The sequence below is a fragment of the Triturus cristatus genome, chromosome 4_1, assembly GCF_964204655.1.
Source record: "Triturus cristatus chromosome 4_1, aTriCri1.1, whole genome shotgun sequence".
Classification (NCBI taxonomy): domain Eukaryota; kingdom Metazoa; phylum Chordata; class Amphibia; order Caudata; family Salamandridae; genus Triturus; species Triturus cristatus.
The window spans coordinates 1038673614-1038695290 of NC_140585.1; the positions used below are offsets into that span (position 1 = coordinate 1038673614).

A 21677-nucleotide genomic window follows, 5' to 3' on the forward strand; every position below is an offset into this window, starting at 1 on the left:
CTGAGGTAGAACCTAACCTGTGACACAAGCCTCAAAGAAGCATCAGGGTACCAGTCGCATGTTGGCTGTCGTTTGTTAAACATTTTATGTCTACTATACACATGCTGCTTAAACTGTGGATAAACATACTAGTGAACTAATGCAAGCCACTACTTGATAAATTTACTGAAGAAAATTGATGTTTTAATTATGGAAATTTTAAAAGTACATTTATATTCAAATGTACCCAAAAAACACTGCTACTGTGAGTATATGTAACCTATTTGAATACAGTTTGTTAATAATCTTGAAGAACACAAGTGCTTTGGAGTTCTTTCTATGTTGTATACCTACCAGATCTGGGTTAAGGCATAAACACACACACCAACCGAACACGACCCCCCCCCCCCACCACACACACACGTCTAAGGGGATAATCCACACACCAAGTAACTTTATTTTTTGTATTCAAGACGTTAAAAGCTAATATTGGACACTGTCAAGCGCCTGAGGATTTCAGAGCTATAATTGCAAAACGCTGCACTAGGCTCAACTGATTAAGCCAACGCTGCCACCTCCAAAACCACTCTTCTGAAAACAAGTCAATTTTTCCATCTTTGGTTATTTATCTTGTAAAAGATTTGTATTATTTTTAATGATCCACAAGATTACTAGCTGTTCTGCAACCCCACTATCGCTTTGACGATCCCTACAAAAACCCACATGTGCCTCATTTACTTCTTTTCTCCATCTCAGAACAAATGAAGATACTCACCGTCTCTAATCAAACAACCAGTTTGCAACTCAGTTTACCAACCTGGCTCATCTACCCAAGTGGTTAACCTTCTATTAAATAGCTTTCTAACTTCTAAGCAAATTACATACATTACTCTATATTACTTATAACGTCACTCCGTCAAAGAGACCAATAAGACATGTTTGGTGCGGCACGGCCACTTGTGAAACCACATTTACAACTATTTACAACGCGTCACCCTCTTTTCCCTTAGAAGGGATCCATTAAACATCCAACCATTGAGTACATGCATTCTCCAGTGAGTGATTAAACCGTTTTTTTTGTTCTGCTGTCTTAGCTCCTTTAGTGTTCCGGCATCTTACCGTCCTAGAAGACAGGCGCAAGGATTTATTTTATTTAACAAATGAGCTGCAGTCCACCTCTCAATACCTTGATTCATCTTTGAAGAGCGGAAACATTGTTTGCTGACCACTACTGCATTCTCTTGACCTCACTTTCATCACCACCTCCCTCTATTTAGATTAACATTTATTTTAAATATTTGTTTAATTGATTTTAAGATTTTCTCCTTACAGTTAAAAAACACAGATGTTCCATTTTCCATGGATTTATGCTCTATCTCCTGTCTTCTGACCAACGTACATAGGTTTTTCCACAAACACAAATTTCCATCTAGCTACTGAAGAGTGAAATGTTGACCATTAACACATTAATCTCTAAACCAGGATACCCTTTCTCTATTGCTTTTATTTGCTTTCCTAATAAATGTCTGAAACTTCAGCAGTACCCCTTCATCTTATTTTTGATGTCATACTTTTTCACACCACATTTACTTTCTCACCAGGGTCACCATGAGCAAATGCACCCTTCTTTGTAATAATGCTTCTGGGGGCCAGTACCTTGGTCTTATTTTGTACCACAGTTTGGTAGGATCCAAAGATGTAAAAGGATCGTGATTTCAATGATACAGCTTTGTTTTTACTTGCATCTAAATATAAATTACTTCTACCCCATCTTGCCTATTCCTGTGGCACATTCACTGTTACTAATATTCTCAAAATGCAAAGTAACCAAAGGATACAATCGTTTCCTGGAAAAAGGGCCTTGCCTTTCAGTAGTTCTGCCATGATGCACCCAACGGACCAAATGTCAACTAAAGAGAAAAGAGAAGCATGGTCACTTTAATAATACACTGGGTATTGGAAGTGTGAAATTTTTGCTGCAAATTTTCCTCTAGAGTTACCGGTTTGATTGTAGTGCATCCAATTTAACATGATTTCTGGAGCCCGGTACCACCTTGTTGCTACATATCCAGTCATTTCATCATCTGTTTGTCGGGCTAACCCAAAATCTAAAATCTGAAGGACAAAAAGAGACAATTTCTTAATATTGCAAAATTTGCTGGCAAAAATTGAAAAGGTCAGATAGATACATATCATTTAAAAGACCATCATGCCCCAAATCAATGACAAAAAACAGCTTTAAAACAGGCGCTCTTAGTGATAAGCTTAATTTACAGTCCTTCTATGTGCACCTTATAACTTCTAGATCAATCTTTTAAGAGTCTTATTTGGCATAATACGAAGGTTAAAATTAATGACAAGAAGAATGTTTATGGGAATATGTTCCGTATCAACTTGCACCAGAATGTAAAAGTATAGTCAACCAAAAAAATGTAAAAGACAATATGATAAACGTACAGGTTCTTTAAGTTCCGCTTTGAATGTACTTATTTAATTAAATCTTGAGGGAAAGTTTCTTCTGATATGATGAAAGGTATTTATGGTACTAAAAATTGCACCTTGTGTAAGTGTTTAATTTCTCTAGGGGAGGCTAGAGAGAAATAAAGCACGGAACTTATTTCGGAATCAGATTTAGAATGTGTCTTGCCCATTTCTATTTGGGATACAGTATTGTCTCTGATTCACTCTACCGTCGCTACAGTCTGCTTTTTGAAATACTAAAGTTAAATAAAATGGTTCTAGACGATGCAGAGACGCCGCCCTCATTGTATTCAATTTGTTGGCAGAGTTAAACTAAGTCTCCCAAATTCCATTACTTCAAGGTTGGCTTAGATGAGAATATGTGGTAGTGCTTTGAGATAGATCAAATTCTTCCTTTCTAATAGGGAACAGGCTGGATCAATTGACAAGTACTGCTCAGAAAAAAGAAGCTTAAATATGAGGTCCCACAAAGATCTTCATAGAGACTTTTATTATTCAATGCTTATATGGCGCCAATGGACACCATGATAGAATCATTTAGGGTCAAAGTGATTTCCTATGCTGAGGACACCCAGATTATTCCATCCTTGGAAAAACTTTCAACCAAGTCAGAACAAACATTCAAATACAGTTTCTCTAGGGTCATACAGTGAATGAAATAAAACCACCTGCAATGTAACACAGACGAGTCAAAAATACTGATCTATGGGAAGAGTAACAATGTTTCTTCCTTTGACTTGTCGCCAGTAGAATTACAGCCTTCTCCGCTGCCGGTGATGGTATCCAAACATTTGGGAGTGAAGTTTGATTCAGATTTTTCTTTTCAATTTCAAAATTAGCTCAGTCACAGGAACTTCCTGGATCTGCACCCAGTAGATTAAAGAAAAATTGACTAAAAAAAGCAAGGATTGACTTGGCCACTAACCTCTATCTTGGATTTCCAAAAAAAGCTAGTAATTGGCCTTCACATGTTCCAGACTACGGCAGCTCGTGTAGTTCAGAAACTCCCCCACCATTCTTTGTTAGCCAACCACATAAAAGAATTTCGTGGCCTACCAGTACAAAAATGTATTCTTTTCAAATCCCAGAGTTTTACAAATAGACCCTTTTTTGGACAGCCAGGTTTAAACACTCCACTACAACCAGGAACTTGCGCTCCTTCAATTCTAACTTCTTTCACATTACAAAGTTCAAGTGGTAAAGGAAGGGTGGCAAGTCATTTGCTTTTTTAGCTACAATCTCCCCACTAAACTACCTAGGATAAACAACAAAGCCCTGTTCAGAAAAAAAACGAAAACATCGCTGATTTCCACAACTCAATTCTTTGGTCACTTTCGGATAGTTTACCTTTTACAGGCAGCACCGGGAACCCTGCCGGGTCGCTGTTTGTGCTATACATACAACTTTCATTTATTTATTCATTATAACAGACTGTTTTATTTTCATGTATCTCTATTCAAAATTAAAATTATACAAAAGGCTCTACAGTGGTATTGTGGTCTACAGAGCATGTGTTTATCTCTTAAAGAGCATGAATTTTGGAAGGAGGTTTGGCAGAAAATTGTGATCTCTAATGTGTCAACTCCCTTGTCAGCTATTAACATTTTCTCAGGTACAGCTCACGATAAATGGTCTCATCATCACATGAGAAGTACTGACATTCTGCAGACTGTTCTGAACTAGTCATGAGCCACCAGGACACAGTTTCACCACTTAATGGTTTCCTTCCCCTTTGCTTCTAACTGCTTGTCTTCCAAATGAAACAAAGACTTAAGAGACAGAGTACTGACTGAGCCTTATTGTTTATTATCAAAGGTTAAATGTGTTGCAAATTACAGGTATGCCCTACAGTGAAGAGTGAAGGGGGAGGAGCTAAACTACGTTATTTTCAAACAATTTCCAAAGAATCAATTTTCAAGAGAAATTACAGATAAACAAGTAGTTCCTTTCACATTCATGCCGGCTCTCACCTTAGTTTTATACTTTCACAGGAATGTTTTTATTGATTAAACATTCTCCAAGAGTGTGGCTGTAATCGATTCCTATATATGTGATACTTATCTACAATGCCAAAAGATATTTGTCTCTAACGTAATGCCTTCTAGCAAACCAGAAGACAATAATACTGCCACACAGTAAAGGTTTTGGAATCCCATGCTAGTTCTTTCTTACTAAACACTAATTTAGGAGAACAATAAAGAAAGGAAAAGAGCTAGTGTATGCTCAAAATATCTTGTCCTACAATAATATCTGTTCAAATTACATGAATTGCGGTGTCTCTGTGGAAACGTGTTAGGTATTCCACATTGGTGGATTTTCCTGGTACCATTGACATGACTTTTAGCAATCACCTCAACCCAAAGTGCGCATTGCTTTCTGCTAGGAAGTAACAAACGGACTTAATGTGTGCATTATTCATTTACAATGCACATATTAACTTACAATGCTAATCAAAACAACTAAATCATTTGGCTTTTGACTTATCTGACAAAACATTGTGACTCACATTGACATAGTGACTCCAATGGTGAAATCAACAGAATGTAGGTTTTAAAAAAAAGCATTTAGATAACTAATTCCCCTAAAGATGATGTCACAGATTGGTATCAAACAGGTTTAAGGTTACAGATGGATATCCTACTGCTGCAGGGTATACAGCAAGACTACATTATATATTGCATCAGAAGCGAATCTACGTTGAGGCAGGCAAAATTACCTAACTACATACTTACAGCAAAACGGAATACTGCCAGCAACATCAGAGAAGGCTTAACAACTTTGCTCTTGGACATTAAATATTCAGTACACAGAGTACATCTCAGAAAACAAAGTTTAATCGGAGAAAATCTGTCCGACTGGCAATGCTCTCATGAACAGGAGTTAAAAAACATGGCACAAAACATGTACTACTAAAAATGAGGCACTACTTCAGGAACTCCGTTTCAGACAAAGAAAAATGTGTCACATCCAGATTTCCTGAAAAGGTGCCTCTGGGAAAAACATTGAGAAAGACAAGCGTTTTCTATCTAAAGTACTGCTTCTGAAATGTGTTCAGACATGTTAGCATTCCGTGATCATCTTCCTTGCTCTGGCATGGGCCCATCAACTTTGATTTTCAACCCTCCTGCGGGGTAATACATTTGTTCAAGAAACAGCCACACAGAGAACCTTCATCTAGGCTGAAAGGCGTATTTATCAGAATTGGAAGAGCCTGGACATAATAATTTGGCTCTTAAAGTTTTAAAATGTGTCCAAGTGTGTTTACCTCTGTTCTATAAGATGCCTGGAGGCTCAAAACACCTTTACAAGAATGCAAGACCTTTTAAAAAGAAAAGAAATACATTTTATGTTTTAAAATTAAAGGCATGACCTCATTAAGATCTGATGTTAATTCATGTGTTGCCATTATGGCTCTTGTATACAGGACAGAGCGGGAATTAACTTAGCTGTGCTCATAACTGATTATAAAAATGATGTAAACTTTTTAATATCGGGGTATATTATTAATAGTGTGTTCCTTTTTAGAACACAAGAGGAGGTTTCCAATGGTAAGATTCCTTGCGTCATCTTGGGACTTTGTTGTGAAAGTGACTATTACTTTTCTCACTACTTTAGATTGGTTCCAGTATTTTCAGCTTTGTTGAATTTGCTTTCCCCACAGACAATGTAATACTCTAACTGTGCCTGGCACTATTACATAAGGGAACACTACATTTGTAGATCATTCATCTCACAGTACATAAGATATGTACTTTCTCGTCAGCTTCCAGAGCTACACATGATAATGTGCTAAATGCAAGATTTTTCTAACTGCACTTAGCAATTTTGCTTACAAATTATCAATAGAATAGGCCCTTGGCAGGCATCAAAGGCAGCAATCTACAAGCATGAAAACAGCAACTGTACTAGTCTTGGCTGATATTCCATTGCGAAAAATATGAGCAGTGGCAACATGCTGCTTTCATTGCATATAGGAAAATTCCCTGCAGTTTTGATTTTGAAGCCATTCACACTTTAAGGAGGAAACAGGGGATTTGAGAAAATTGTTTAGGGAAGTTTTATTACTTTAATTGATGTTCACCTAACCAGTACTCAATGCATGGATGAGTTAAACATATCAAACATACTTAGTGAAAGGTGGCGGCGTGGAAGTCTGCATTGGCTAAATATATGTCGGCCGAAGTGGTGGTGTTTCAGGCTAGGGGCTGCCCGCAAAAGCATGGGAAGATCTGGACCAGGTGGGCCACATACCAGGGCATTGACCTATCTATCTTTCCAAAATCAGTGAATCCAGACCCTATCGACAGACTTATCATTAATGACTCTCCAGTCTAATTTGCGAATTGGCCAGCGTGGAGACATGCCTATACGCATATATAGTGTCATGTGGTAGGTGCGGTGCAAGGGAGGGGGGGGGGGGGGGGGGGGGGGAGTGGGAGGGGGGTATGTTGGTTCGAATGTTTTACTGATCCTCAGGTACCACCCTCACCAGCAGCTTATGTACCTATAATCTGTATGAACATTGCTTGTGGGGGGTCCACCCGTTGGGTATAAAACTATCAATAAAATTTGTAGTAAAAAAAAAATATATAACTTAGTGAAAAATGCTTCGGTATTATTGAATGCTTTAAAAGATTGTTCTGTAACATATTCCAGCTGAATATTTGATTCTATGAGTTAAGGAACTGTAATAAAAAGATTACTTGCATGTCAAATTAATTGGTTCTGCAGCTTAATAACAGTCAAAGTATATTTGCTGAGCATAAGCCTACCGTCCATCCAGAATGTCTGCGTGTTACTGTAAAGAGACTACATTGATGTGGACTGGCACTCCATTATGCTGCACACCATGAAATTTCCAACAAGCATTTGCAATGCAATAGGTCTCCTATTTGTGAGAGTTAGAACTATTGGCGCTGTAAATGACAATGTCTTTTACCCTGTGTTTTGGTTTGGAGTGGTGTAGATGTATGTGGTGTGGAGTGGAATTATGTTGGGTGGAGTGGAATTGTTATTTGTGTAATAATGTGGGCTAGACTATTGCGTTGTGAAGTATATTTGTGTAGTGGAACTATGTGGTATGGTAAATTGATAGGGGTGAGAGCTGCACAGAATAGATAGAAAGAAAGCTAGAGAGGGATGTAACTGTCAAACAAAATTAAAAACATAAAAGCATATTACTTCTCAAACAATATGTGTGAACATAATATATTATTCCTTAGGCCTGGCACTGTTAACATGCAGAAAGGAACAAATTATGCAGTACTATAAACTACACAAAATGTGCTGTTTTATGCCACATAATTCACCCGTTATCAAAATTGGAAGTAGCCTAAGACTACAGCTCACAGAATGCATGTCATCAAATAAAAGCTCAACACTGGATTTATGTAGTCCTAAATACATGAAACCATTTAGCAACAGGAAAAAAATTCCTAAAATTAGAACATTGTAATGGTAACAGCGTGGTTTTCAACATAAATTATTTTTGTACAGCTCAATATGTCCCAAACGGACCATATTGTTCCATTGTTTCGGCGGGTTTATAAAAAATGTCAACATTGTATGATTTATAAAGGTGTACTCTACTTGGTTGTACCCCAAATGTGACACCTTGGCTGCTTTGTATTTGTTCCTTTTGCGCTAATAAATTATTTAAACACTGAGGTCAACTAAAAGTGTCAGAACTGGATGCAAATTTGGATGAGTGATAGTAACTAATAGGGTAGTTACTAGAGTAAGCGGTTCCTGCTGAGTATGTAGGTATCCCAGTCTGCACCAGTCTGACCCTGCTGATGAGGGTGTCGTGGAACACCGTAAAGAAGTTTTATATTTTTAGCCCCTAAATCGGTCCTAAAGAGCATAGTGGATTATTTTCTGTTTATGTGCAGCCTTCCATTAAAGAAACTGATGTGCAAACAGAAGCAGAGCTCTTCCAAGAACGCCTGAGAAGGGGGCGGGTGGACAACTAGTGCTGTCCGAAAAAGAGAGAATGAAAGAAGAGTTGTGAAAAACGAAGACAGAGTGGTAAAGTTGCCGCAGTAAAAATGAGTGTAAACATATAAGAGAAGGAAAAGACAAGAGGAAGTGAAAGTGTGAAGGAAAGAGAGAGTGATTAAGAGAGTGTAAGAGAAAGGGAGAAAAGAAGGCAGAGTATAAGACTTGAGAGTGAAGGATACAGAAAGGAGCAAGGGTGAGATGGGCAAGGATACTGTAGAAAGAGTGCAGAAAAGCTGACGAGTTTGATAACTGCAATGTAGGGTAAGTTTGTCAAAGTTGCATGCTTGCTGATTAAAACTGAGTATCATGTTTAAAGAGAATACCTTACAAACAGCAACTTTTACAGAAACTGTAGGTGTTGTAGGTTGGCTGAAATTTTAAATGCTTTATTTAAGTTTTGGCCTAGAGATACTGTTAGCGGTCTTGCTAATCTCATGTATTGTAAACGTTAATAATAAAAGTTTTTGAAAATGAAGTAGGTGTTTAATGGGCACATACGGTATATTTCTAAAATGTTATCTGTATGTAATGTGTCGCCTACAAACGCTTTATGGGTGAACAGCTAGCAGGGAGAGCAGTGTGTGGCAGATGGCAAAGCAGCCGAGGCTGCCCGAACACATTGTAGTACAATCATGGCAGCCAGAGGCAGATTATACAACGTGATGTGCACTGGTAAAAAAACAGCCTACATTCCTATGCACCCAGTTTGCACCAGTGCACGATGGGATTATTTCCTGGGGACAAGGTAGCACTAGAAAGCCGCCTCTTTCAAAAGCACATGGTTCTCTTTAGTGTATTTACTGAACTGTACTGAACTATTTTTCTTTGTTTAACAAAGAAGGCGAACAAATTCAGGGGACCAATACAAGTGCAATTGGCTCCACATGCAGGACGGCGAATTGTATCTTATTATCCGTGTAAACAAAACACTGGATAAGGAAAAGTAAGAATTGTGGTCTACTCGTTTACATGAAAATGTATTAATGCCCTCCACTGGAGGGGCTGGGGTAGAGTCAGTCCTATGACAGTCTTTCAGAGGAACTGGTGGAAAAGAAGTCATCTGCATTGCAGTGAGCTGTGTCAGGAGTCACACAGCCTGAATAATATGGTTCCTATTAATGAAACTTGTTTCTTTAAGAGATACCTGGTTAATCGTTGCAGCTGACTGTCTTATTTTCAGCACTGCAGCATTTTAATACTGTTTATGCTGCATAATTACAATAACCATGGGCATTAGCGCAATCTAGCACCATAAATCACAAATCATTTATTATATTATTGTAGAAAAACAGTTGGGCATGCTTTTCAGCGTGCTGAGAAGCTTATAAAAACGCTTCCTTTAAAACACAAAAACATTACAAAAACGCACAAGCAGAGCGTTAACAAATGCAAACATTGCAATATAGCGGACGGGTATTAATAATTTTGCAGCACATTCCAAAATTTGAACAATCTCTCAACACAGTCCGCTTCGAAGATAAAAAAGCAAAATATACATATAAAGCTTTAAAAAAAAAAATATACAATTTAAGCACTTGGAAATATGCCTTTCAGCGTGCTCAAAAGCACATTTAAAATGCTATGCTTATAAAAAAAAAAAAGCATTACTAATACGCACAAGTGCAAAGTTAACGCAAACAAAAACGAAAATGGAAAGATAACCCTGGATATTAGCGCATTTTGCAGCATGTTACAAATTCGAAACAGTGACCCCACACAGTTCGTTTGAATCAGAAATAAACGTATTGTGCCGTAAATAAAGTAAATACATAACAAGTTTCAGACATAAGTAGATAAATCAAAATGCCACACAACCAGTTTCAGCCCTAAGTAAATGAATAAATAAAAAAAAGCATGCAACGTTCAAAATACCAATTAAGCACTTTCAACAGTCGCTACAAACAGATCGTGCACATAGAACAAAGAAACATCAACAGGAAACAAAACCAGTGGTGCGCGCGCACCACAGAGGAGCGGGGGCGAGGGAGCGCGGCAGCAAAGTGAATGTGCGCTAATTATAAACACATGTTTAGAATTAAAACCAAATGCCGCTGCTGCGCGTAACAGACATTAATAGGCCATGGGCAGTTACATTTCTAAAGGAAGCTGGGACATGCACCCGCCTTTCACCAACTGCGTGCTGTTTTTTTAAAAAAGACGCACGCAAAAGCCAATTGCAGCCAACTAAAACAAAAGCACACGCACGAGCGTGTGGTCAGCTTTCAGAAGCCCCTACATGAAGTCTCGCAGAGCAGCGCATGCGCGCTGCTACAGGCTCGACCTAAAAATGACATTTCCTACCACATTCGATGTTATGCATGTACTACCTGTATTCACCGCTTCACCCTGGGAGGAACTCACTAGAATCTCTAAGTTATACCAGGGGACACTATTTTTTAATTGTAAGTAATGATTCTTTTGCAGTGTAATCATTGGCATAATCATGAGTGGCCTACTTACTGCCATCAATACCTGCTTGCTCTTCTACGACCTAAAAGTGGCGAAACAATAGACTTAAGAGCCAAGCAGTGATTAAATAAATCGTACACATGTCCAAAATGCTTCATTTGGAAGCCATCACCCACTTTTACCATTAGCAGCGCCAACTTCTGCAACAGCACCCCCTACTCCCCCCGCCCCTCCACTACACCACCACCTACCCCTACTGGCAGTCCTTACTGTCTGATTGGACACAGCTCAAAGTGATATTGCAGCAAGCAGGCCCACCTTCCTCAGAGAGGTGTCGAAGAAGTTCTGCCCAACATATTTTGAAAACAGATAGTCACCAAAAAGTGCATTTTAAAAACCAAATTTTCAATTATGTTTGCTAAAAAGCCATAGGCTCTGAAAGGCACTGCAAAAAGCCACTTATGAAATATGCCATTATTTTCATGGTCCATTTTGAATGTAGATCAGAGTAGATCCCAACACAAAGTTAGACGCATTCCCGTCACAACTTTATGGAATTTGTTGCAACTCTACAGGGTGGGGGTGGAGTATCCACTTAGGTGTGGTATTCAGTTGGGGAGGGGGAGGGGACGGACGGACACTGAGCCAACTGTCTTTTAGAAATAAAGTAACATGAAAGTCAAAGAGGCAGAAAGGCATTTGGGTTTGTTTGTTTGGGGCAGAGCACGAGAATTGAACTGCTTCCTTGGAACAGGGTCAGTCAGAGGTTCTTATTTCCATTTGGTTGATTCGGTTTCATTAGAGCTCTAAAAGATCCCGATGGCCTACAATGCACAGATTCACTACCTGCGGATTGTGTTGTACTGTCCATCCCTGGCACAGGGTGGCATGGCTCCCAAATAGGATGCCAGATATCTTGATTTTTGGGAAATGTTCTGGCACATGAATTGTGATGTGCTTTGACAAGCACAGGATTGAAAGCAATCTGATAGCTCCTGGCAGATATTATATAATGGCTTTTTGGACCTGGCGGTGAAACAAACTCTGATGGTACAAAAATGCTGCATACAAATGCCTCGTAACCGGGCATTCCAACTTTTATCCTTCTGGAGCCTATTACTATTAATTATAGTCGTATAGATCAGTGTATAAGAAATGTTACAAGGACAACAAGGGGTGGATTCACATGTCAACCATACAGGTGGTCAGTATAGTTTAAGAGTACTTGGTCTGGGTCAGCACAAACTCTGAATTTAAAATGTAACCCAATGGATTGGGGCTCTCTGTAATAACAAGAACTGATTTGAAACCAAATTAATCCTTTTTGCAACATTAGAATAATGAAAGTTTTGGGGGGGGGGGGAATACATATGCTCTAATCTATACCTTGAAATCTGCACGCAGTTGCTTGACATTTTATAGCTCACTGTATACTGCCACTAACGAAAGGAAGTCTCTGACAAAAGCGGTAACCCACTGAACTATTGACATTACATTCCCTTTGTGATCCGCATGGTATACATTCTTTGCAGCACAGCAGACATATTAAACTCTCGGCGCTGCTTACCATGAATAAAAACTCCTACTACACAAGACTCCGATCTCGCCAGGAAGAACGTTATTCACTGGAGTTTTCTTGCATTTTAATTGTTTCTGAAAATGTAGATGTTCGCGGCAGCTAAAGCCCCGGGCCCCCTTTCAAATTAAAGTAAATCCATGGGCCGGTCAATCTTTCATCTCCCAGACGGTTTTGGGATGAAGTCACATAGGAATAGAATACCACCAATATTTAGCAGCACACGGCTAAATCATATTTGCAAAATGCCATCAAATTTAAGTGAATGCAGCTTGAATGCATCATTGCCCCTCTTTCCTTCCATCTCCTGTCTCTCCCTTCATAAGCCCTGCTTCATCTTCTTTATCTTGCCCAAATTGTGGCCCTGTTTATTTTTCTCCCCTTCCCCCACACCATCTTTACATGAACTGTATGCAGCTTACCTTGCAACCAACCAGAAAATCTCGCATTGCTCTGATCCTTATACTTTCGCTTAGCTTATCCACGAAACGAGTGTTTCTGCTCCCGATAACACTGCATAACCTTGAGTGTTCGCCACTAGTCAAAGTGACCCATTGGTGCTCCGCATGTGGATGAGGTACAGTGAGGGGTTTTGATGCCTCCCGTTGCTGCTTGGGTTCCGCACAAGGCTTTCCTGCGCCTGCCCCTACTATGCCCGCAAAGCGCAGAACCCTTTGCCCGCGCCAGTTCAAACCGGCCAGCGCCTGTGACCGAGTAGTCGATTTGAGCAAGTGGGACCGTCCCCAAAGACCCTTTCAATGTATCAATGCCAGCTGTTCAGGCAGTTTCAGATCCACATCAAGAAGACTTATAGGCCACAGTCTTCGATATTTTTAGCACTACGGACCAATGTGCTGCTCACAGCCCCGTCCCTGCTGCGCTCCTATTCTGGGGACTAACCGTGGCTGTAATGTGCCCCCACCCCCTGGTCCATTACTGTTAACAAAATAACGGCCTGTGCTCACCTTGTGATAACCGTTTCTGCCCAATAGTAAACAGTGCAAGGGCGTTGAGATAATCACTCTCTACCGCGCTGAGCCCTAAATAATGCCAAGCTGGATTCTCCCCGTTTGAAATCTAGAGCCTCCTGGTAAATCTCGGGCTCTAGCAACTCTTCCGGCACCCGAACAACTATACCCGGTACGCCAAAGCATTAACCCATGGCTAAACTGTGCTCCCGTGACCTACGTTATTAACCGGAACCTTGCTGTTGTGCTTACCTTCACCACATGATGTCCGGAGACATTGTCCTCAACCGTTTCGGGGGCACCAGCGCCGCAACCGACCTACATTGCAGCGGCTGGTCATCCGAAGGTAATGCCGCCATCTTTTACTGAGCACTGCTGTACTCGCTGCAGGCGCTGGTAAGTTCCAAGTCGTGAGATCATGAGCCTTCTGTCCATCCATCCTCCCAGATCACATGAAAGGGCCATCCTTCAGGTTCCTCGCTGACATGCATCTCTCCTGAGCACGCCTCCATGCCGCTGCCCGCTCCTATTGCTGGCTCTCCTCCTGCCCGCACTTGCATCCGGCTCAGTGGTGCTCCCCCCCCGCCGGTTCTTTTACGCCGCAACCAGGGCAGTGCGCTCACTCACGCCATTGCCTGCACCTCGCAAACCACAAGAAAGTACAAAATGCATTGGCGACGGAATACTATTAAAAACAAGCACGGCCAAAAGTATACAAAATTGTTACCAACCGAGGGGCCTCATGTCTGCGTTGTGGCGCTTTCTACGATGGGCTCCAGGCATCAGGAGCGCCTCTCAGCCCTGCTGGGCACATCTCTGCACCTAGCAGTCCTCCGAGGCTTCTCGGCACCGTCCCGGAGACCTGCATCCTTTTTCTCCGCGCTGGAACAGTCACGTGGACTTGTGTGGCGTGGGGGCTGGTGCCTGAAGGTCTGGCAGATGGCATGCAATGCTGGGGGCTTTTTCTGTTTACATCCCACAGGAAGTTGGTAACAAACTGTCAAGAACATGATCCGGCAGTACACGCCTCCTGAAGATAAGTGCTTCACGACAGCCGTGAAGCAGACTATCCAGTCCGGATGGGCCGGACGAAAAGGGCGGCAACCAAAAAGGCTCAGTTCCAACTTGAGGCCAGCGTTTTACATAAACAATGACGCCAGCCAATGAAATTGAGGGGCGAGGCTTCAAGTCCCCTTCTGAAAACCCCTCATCCACAATATCTTGCAGACCGAGCAGCGCATGCGCGGTGCAACGCTAGGCGAGACCTAAAACCACATTCGTAGGACCCTTAATTGGGACTATCCACCACCTACAATCCAACCAAAGCCATAATCCAAGTAGGAGGTTCTATCACCCGATCGCCCAGTAAAGCTTGTTCCACTGGGAAAAAGCCACTCTTCAGACAACAGTCTACACTAGACACCCCCTACAGCGCCAGAGGCCAAAGAGTGGATGAACATGTGCTCTGTAACATAACAAGCATTGGCAAATCCAATAAGTCTCGTCTATGTAAGAGCTATTGGCTTTGACAATGTGTAATAGCCATTATGTACACCAGTCCTGGAGTACATAATGTAAGGAAGTCCTTGTGAAGTCCTTGAGTACCGTGTTTTTAAGAACTGTGTAAGAACGAGTCACCAGCAGCCCACATGCTTGGAGTTACTCACCTGAGTGTGGAAATAAAAGAAGGGGAAATACTGGAAATCGGGTGTTTGGTGATAAGTGCACAACATACCTTTGAGGAAGGGCGTAGCCCGAAACGCGTCAGGTGGCGCTGTGACCGCAAGATCTTCCCTGTGCTGTGTGTGCCTCCTGAGAGTGCCTCTCAAGCGGGGGCAACTCTTCCGTCTATAAGTTATTACACTAATATACTATACACTATACAATATATTACACTAATATACATGTATATAGTACCTACTGATATATGTTTATTACTATCCAAAGTAACTTTCAGCAACATTCGATAAAAAACAGAATTGAAGAAAAAATGGTAAGGTTCTAAACACATGCCTTTATCGTTTGCATGCAGCTCCTGGATGCGGGGCCAGAACTCACTAAGCTGTCTGACAAGTTAAAATTCTGGTCATACAGCTTAGTGAGATAAGGTGCTGGTGTGACAAGGATCTACGATCTGTATGTTGCATGCTGTGCTTTACAGGGGGCACAGACACCCTTTATGCAATTTTATGTGGAATCGAACCTTAGACTAGAAAGCACACAGATCTAGTTATTAATTTAAGTGATATTGTAGCCAAGAACTTGCTAGGCACACAAAGATCTCTGTACCAGGTGATACTTTGAAATGGATCCCGTTGTGACCAAATAAGTGTGCCAAAACAGATTCTATTAAATTTGTCTACTTGTCAAATTCTTTGGGACCGAGTTTTTAAAAATAATTGTATACGTTCATCCTTTGCCCTTTTGATTCCACACACTTTCTGCTTTTCGCGATTAATAAAACTTGTATTTGCCTCATGAGTGCTAATTTTAAAAATACGTCTTTACAAAGGTAAATGTGCTGAATCATTTGTTCACAACAGTGGCGTTTTCTTAAAGAAATAACATCAACAATGCCCTACATCAATTTATTCTTCTGTGAATTCACATAAAGCACCTTTACTGCGACTTCCTCTAAGCATGAACACCCCCGACACGGATATTCTAGTATTGACAAATGTTCAGGAGTCTTATATTGCACCTCTATGATAATCTACAGATGTAGCACTACTAAAGCAAGTTGCTTTTTACGTTTATTACTTGAAGGTAGACTCTGAAACTTCTTACTTCTTGAATTTGGTCTACGTTCTTGTCACTCTTTCTTCCTTTCTATCTCTTCAAATTACTTTTTTGTTTTCTCTGGCTTTATCGTATCATAACTCTTGTACTACTGCCAGGTTCATGCACTCCCAGATTGTGCATATATCTTGCTATCTAATATCAACAGATGCCAGAAGATAGAAGGATTCATCAACAGCTTAAGTGAATGCATAGAGCCTACTATGCCAGAAGCAGTGTACTGAAATAATTACTTACTATTAAAAAAAAGCCAAATCAATGGTCATCATGCCATTTGAGGCACGATGTGTGAGGACTCCCACAAAATATGGGAACAGGGCCTTGGTAGCTCCCAGGTGGCGCATGCTATGTGGCATATTCATCCAGTACCCGATTTTACGATCAGTGCCATCTATACTGGACTTTTTAAAATCCCATTCTTATAACAAAAAAGGGAACTACAAATCCTAGAACGATAAGAATTTCCAGAAGAGTCATACATTTCATAGTCTCCTGTCACATTTAGTTTAGGGATGGTTTTCCATGTGAAACAAGAAGTTGCCGGTTAGTTTTAAATGCACTAGACCAGTCAGTAAAACTTTTTGTTTTTTTAAAGTTTGTTTTCCCTTTTATGTTTTTTCAAATCTTGGAGGTTAATCAGGAAATTGGTGGAGAGGGCAGAGATTGAATTTCAAGCAAAACAATGGGCATGCTAAAAAGCTGCACTGCTCACAACAATGCGTCCCACTCCTCCACCCATTAGGTTTTAACACCACATCTCTAACTTCTCTCTATGTAAGGGTTAAGGAAACATCCTGCAGCCACAAACCTCATAACTTTTATTTTAATTTTTATGGCGCCAAAGGTACTGGAGCGCTTTACATGAGCACCAGTAAATAAACTCACATTCCTGTGTTTTTTTAATTCTGGGGCGATATGGTGATTTGCCCAGAAAATGCAAAGACTACAACCCAATTACCCACTCCCAGATCAGCAGCTCTTGCCAGAATACCTCATGCTCTCACAGAAGATTGGTGTGTCTTGGGGACAAGAGCTGCCGTTCATGCACTTGTACTGCTTTAGCCTTCCATCGTGGTTGAAAGGCATGCTTGAACGGGTACAGGGCATGCTGAAAGAGCTGCCGAGGTAAAGGTTGAATAGAGCAGCACCACCTGGCCAGGCCCCTATGAGTACTGCATGTCCGAGGAGAAGTTCTGGTACTGAAGGGGAGAAAGTGAAAAAGTGCTGGTACTAGGTGCCAGTGAATACCGGCCCATTTAAAGCAAAGATTCTAATTAGTACTAAAACATATAGGCAGCTACACAGCAGCGACGTAGCTGGGGAGGGAAGGGAGGAGTGGGGGGTGGGAGCGCCAACAGAATGCTGTGTGAATTTAAGCAAAATAACCTGGAGGGAACTTTGGGGAGGGGGTTATCAAATGAGTAAAATGATGTCAAACTGGGCGGAAATGAGGGTTGGGGACATGGAAAGTAGCCACACATCTATTTAGGTCTTTCCTGTTGTTGAAGAACCCGTTGTGTACAATATTTAGAGTGGCCTTTGGGTCTGCCCATTGATTAATAGTAGGCTTCGTCAGTCTCATTTCCTTGTTTCTTATTGGAGGGTTTTCATTACTAGTGTTTCTCCCCCCCCACACTGGAGCATAGCTTCTTTAGTATCATTTTGGCTGGTGATTTGTATCCGGCCATGGCTGAAATTAGGGAACTACTTTTTTCTTTTAGCGTTCTGGGTGTGTATGCGTTTTACATTTCTCTTCCCCATATGCTACTTTCTACCCCCACATCCTTGCTCCTCTGCACTGCTACCCCACAGCTAGTCTGTCATTACCCCCCCAGTCATCCCCATCGACTTTACTTTTATACGCTTCGACAGAGCAGCTGTTAAATTGACCTATCACTAACAAAATATATAGTATGCTTTAGACCTGCCCCTTTTAACCACTGGTTTTCTTCAGCTGATCTCTTTCAGCCATTGTCTTGAGACTTTGTCAATGACTTGTTGGCTCAGCCCAATGGAGACTTCATCAGTCACAAAATACTACTGTGTGTTTGGATGTATCTTTCCGCCTCTACTCAGACTGCTTGCACTGAACTGCATAAGACACTGCTTTATACTCTCTTTCCTCTCTTAACATTCCCCATCTTGTCATGCTATAACATACCAACACTGCATGTGTTATGGCATTTCCAGATGCGTTGCCTGTGCCAGTGCTTGTTTTTAACATCCCCCCCCCCCCCTCTTCCTTTCTGCTATCCTCCACAGCAGTGGTAACAGCCCCTCCCCTTGCTCGACGGCTCCCTAAACCCTCCCAGTCTTTTTTTTTATCATCATCATCATCATCGTTCTTTTTTGGAGGGCCCAGCAGCTGTAATTTACAAACTTGACTGCTCCTTTTTCGGCAATGCACTTTTTACATATATTTTTTTTTAATTACCACTACAAATTGCAGTAGTAAATCTAAAGTATGCATGCATAGATTTTACCGCACTGGGGCAAGCAATCTTATTTTTTTTTAGATAAAGTATAGCGTCAGCAAAAGCCAAAATGCCGACTAACTCCTTTCACAGACAAGACATTGGCATTTCTGCCAATGCTCGTTTAAAGATGGGAATACCGCTTGCTGCTGGACAAATACACCTCATAAGCAAAGAAATGCAGAAAAGGAATCAAGGTTGGCACGCAGAGCAAAAATGACCCACATTTTGAGGCCAAATTTTAACTACTCCTGTTAGGCCGAAGGAGGCCCTCATTTTGAGCAGTGATTCTGGCTCCAAGCACCGCTTACACTCTTGAAGGCTCCCAAAAGGCGATGAGAAAGCCTTAGTAGGATCATGGCTCAGAGCCAACTCACGCTGAGGGTGAGAGATGAAGCTCTTGGTTGTTTGCTGCCCTGAGCGAATTGGCCCACCCCAAGTTACTGTTCTGTCATCACCATTCAATATGAGCCAAATGCTTTTTCTTGGATCCTAGAAACCCTTGCTCTTTCTAGTTATACACGAGGAGGCATGCTCCAGCTCTTCCAGAATTTCATCCCAGACAAAGTCCACTTTCTTTATTAGTAGCCAATGAAAATAAAGGGTAGAAAAAGATTGTAGTGACGAGAAACAGTCCTGCTAGTACAATCTTCACAATAAAACGATCTCTTCTAAAAAAAAAAAAAAAAAAAAATTACAGGACTAACCAGCGATTTCTCTGCCTCTTAACAATTTAATAACAAAGTAAGCACCTGTATATCAGCTGCCCTGACAACATTGCACTCTACACTCTTGCTTGCTCCCTGTTCAACAGTCAACAAAGACTGTACTAGGAAACATCTGATCCAAGGTTTATTTTTTCTAACATAATATTTATTGCCATCTTGTGCTAGAGTAACATACACTAATTATGCAGTCTGTGAAATTGCTACTTATTGATGTACTTCGTCATTTCTAACCACAATCCCATCAGATTTTTACAAAAAATGTTGAGATGGATTGCCTAGTGCAACATGATGTCATTTTAGTAACTATGTTGTATGCTCAGAGATACTGTCAATAACAATCTGGTGGCCCACAGTGGTGTAGGAGAAAAATACGGCAGTGGCTAAACTCAAACTAGTTTATCTGATGATCTAGTAGGTATATGCATTAAAGTCTATCTAAAGTGCTGTTTTGGGTTGAACACTACGTATAATGCCAATACATGAGGTCACGTGATACGTGATTTGCAACCAGTATTCGGCTATTTCTAGGCTGTCCCAAAAGATATGGCAAAGCCAGCCTGATCTTCAAAGTATGTATGGCATCTCGATGTAGAGTTAGGGTACATCTTATGCAGTGTATTGGAAGCAAGGTATGCTCTAGGAGGGATATTGAATCACTTAAATTTGTGTTGGCTTTATTCTACTCCTTTCCTTTTTCTCCTTTGAACATCACTATCTTTCCTATTTCCTTTTTCGTTTGTTTTCACAGCATCAAGCATGACACTCTCTGAAATGACATGGATTCCCAACTAAAACATTTTTGACCAAATGTACAATTTTTCCTCATTGTGGAGTACAGTCTCATGACAATGCAGTTTACTTTGTCTTTTCCTCTGTTGCGAATTATTACCCAACTAAACACCTCAATTATCCCAAACATATTGTGGACTATTTTTTCATGTTGATCCCGGATTTATTTCTCCTCAACTGCTATTCCTTTCATCACTTAAACCTTACAATGTGTACTTGTCTGTAAAAAAATAATCATCAACTTTAAACAACTAACTTTCATCCTAAATCTCGATTTCTCCTGGAAGGACTTCTTTACTTTAATTTGCACTTTTTTACCCAGGTTCTCTAATCTTCAATCTGTCTTTACCTTGGCTACTTATCTTCTTTCAAGATTGCCCTTTCTGTTACATTTTCCCTTATCCTGCCTTTTGCTCCCCAAGCTACCTTTTTACTGCTCATTTTCAATCTTTCACTTTGACTAGTGGTTTTAAGCTTACACATGGCCAGGTCCTGCCATAACGTATTACCTCGCAGCCCCCCGCTATTACCTAGATCTAGTTGGTCATACTTGCACAATCACTTTTCTAATCCCATCTTCTCACCATATAATCTTGTAATGATCTTCCTCTTTGTTCACACTACCTTTGTCCAGTTTTCGCCTCGTTTTAAATATCTGGTCTTATATCGCTCAGAATTAACTCCTCCATGATATTATAACTAATGTTTTCTACACCTAGCATGGGGTGCCTTATTACTTATAACTATACTTTGGCAAAATCACTTCCTAAACAGAATGAAATGAAAAAAGAGAAATGGCAGTAAGCAAGAGAAGACTTGGGAAAACAGCAGAAACATCCACATAGGTCAAAGAAACAAAATTTGTCCATATGCACCTAAAGGCACTGTTGATGTATGTGGCTGAGCGGGAGCACTGGAAAACACAAGATTATTCGACTAGTAATTTTCTCAGTAAGAATTCTCACACGCACACACCTATACTGAGAAACAACATGACTTCTTGCAAACTGGGGATGTGTGCAGATGTGACTGGTACATGTTTGTACCATACACATAACATTCTCTGTGTACACGGTCCTACACAGCATACAATCCTAAAAATACATAAGCATGTGTATGTACATCCAAGTGTGCCAGCGGGATATGTGCAAGTGTGCCAGATGAGCAACCCATATATGAATTGCAAACAAATGTAGATCTGAAACAGATATACACATCGTTGGGAAATCCATTCTCAAGTACAGCCACATTAGTAAAAATAGATAGACAGGGAACAACTGTACTTGACTCAAAGTAAAACATTACACACTAACAAGTTACTGAACTCTTATTCAGACAAAAACAATTATCTTTAGCATAGATAGTATATGAATAGTATTTCAAGAGGCAGTTAAACTTTTGAACATATACATTCACATCCCCAATGGAAATGAAAAAGGACATTTTGTACTGGTTCTTCTTGACAATCTGTTGC

The 21677-nt window shown here is 40.6% G+C and overlaps 1 protein-coding gene across 3 annotated transcripts in view; it reads right to left on the reverse strand.

Annotated features, from left to right (window-relative positions):
- Positions 1 to 21677, reverse strand: part of MAPK11 (mitogen-activated protein kinase 11) — a 221929-nt gene that overhangs the window by 65353 nt on the left and 134899 nt on the right. For all 3 annotated transcript variants that reach the window (XM_085653983.1, XM_085653982.1, XM_085653981.1), the window contains 2 exons: positions 1980 to 2094; positions 1818 to 1889 (listed from right to left, as the gene is read on the reverse strand). In XM_085653983.1, coding sequence (XP_085510109.1) covers positions 1818 to 1889; positions 1980 to 2094 — 187 coding nt within the window. The remainder of the gene's footprint in view (positions 1 to 1817; positions 1890 to 1979; positions 2095 to 21677) is intronic.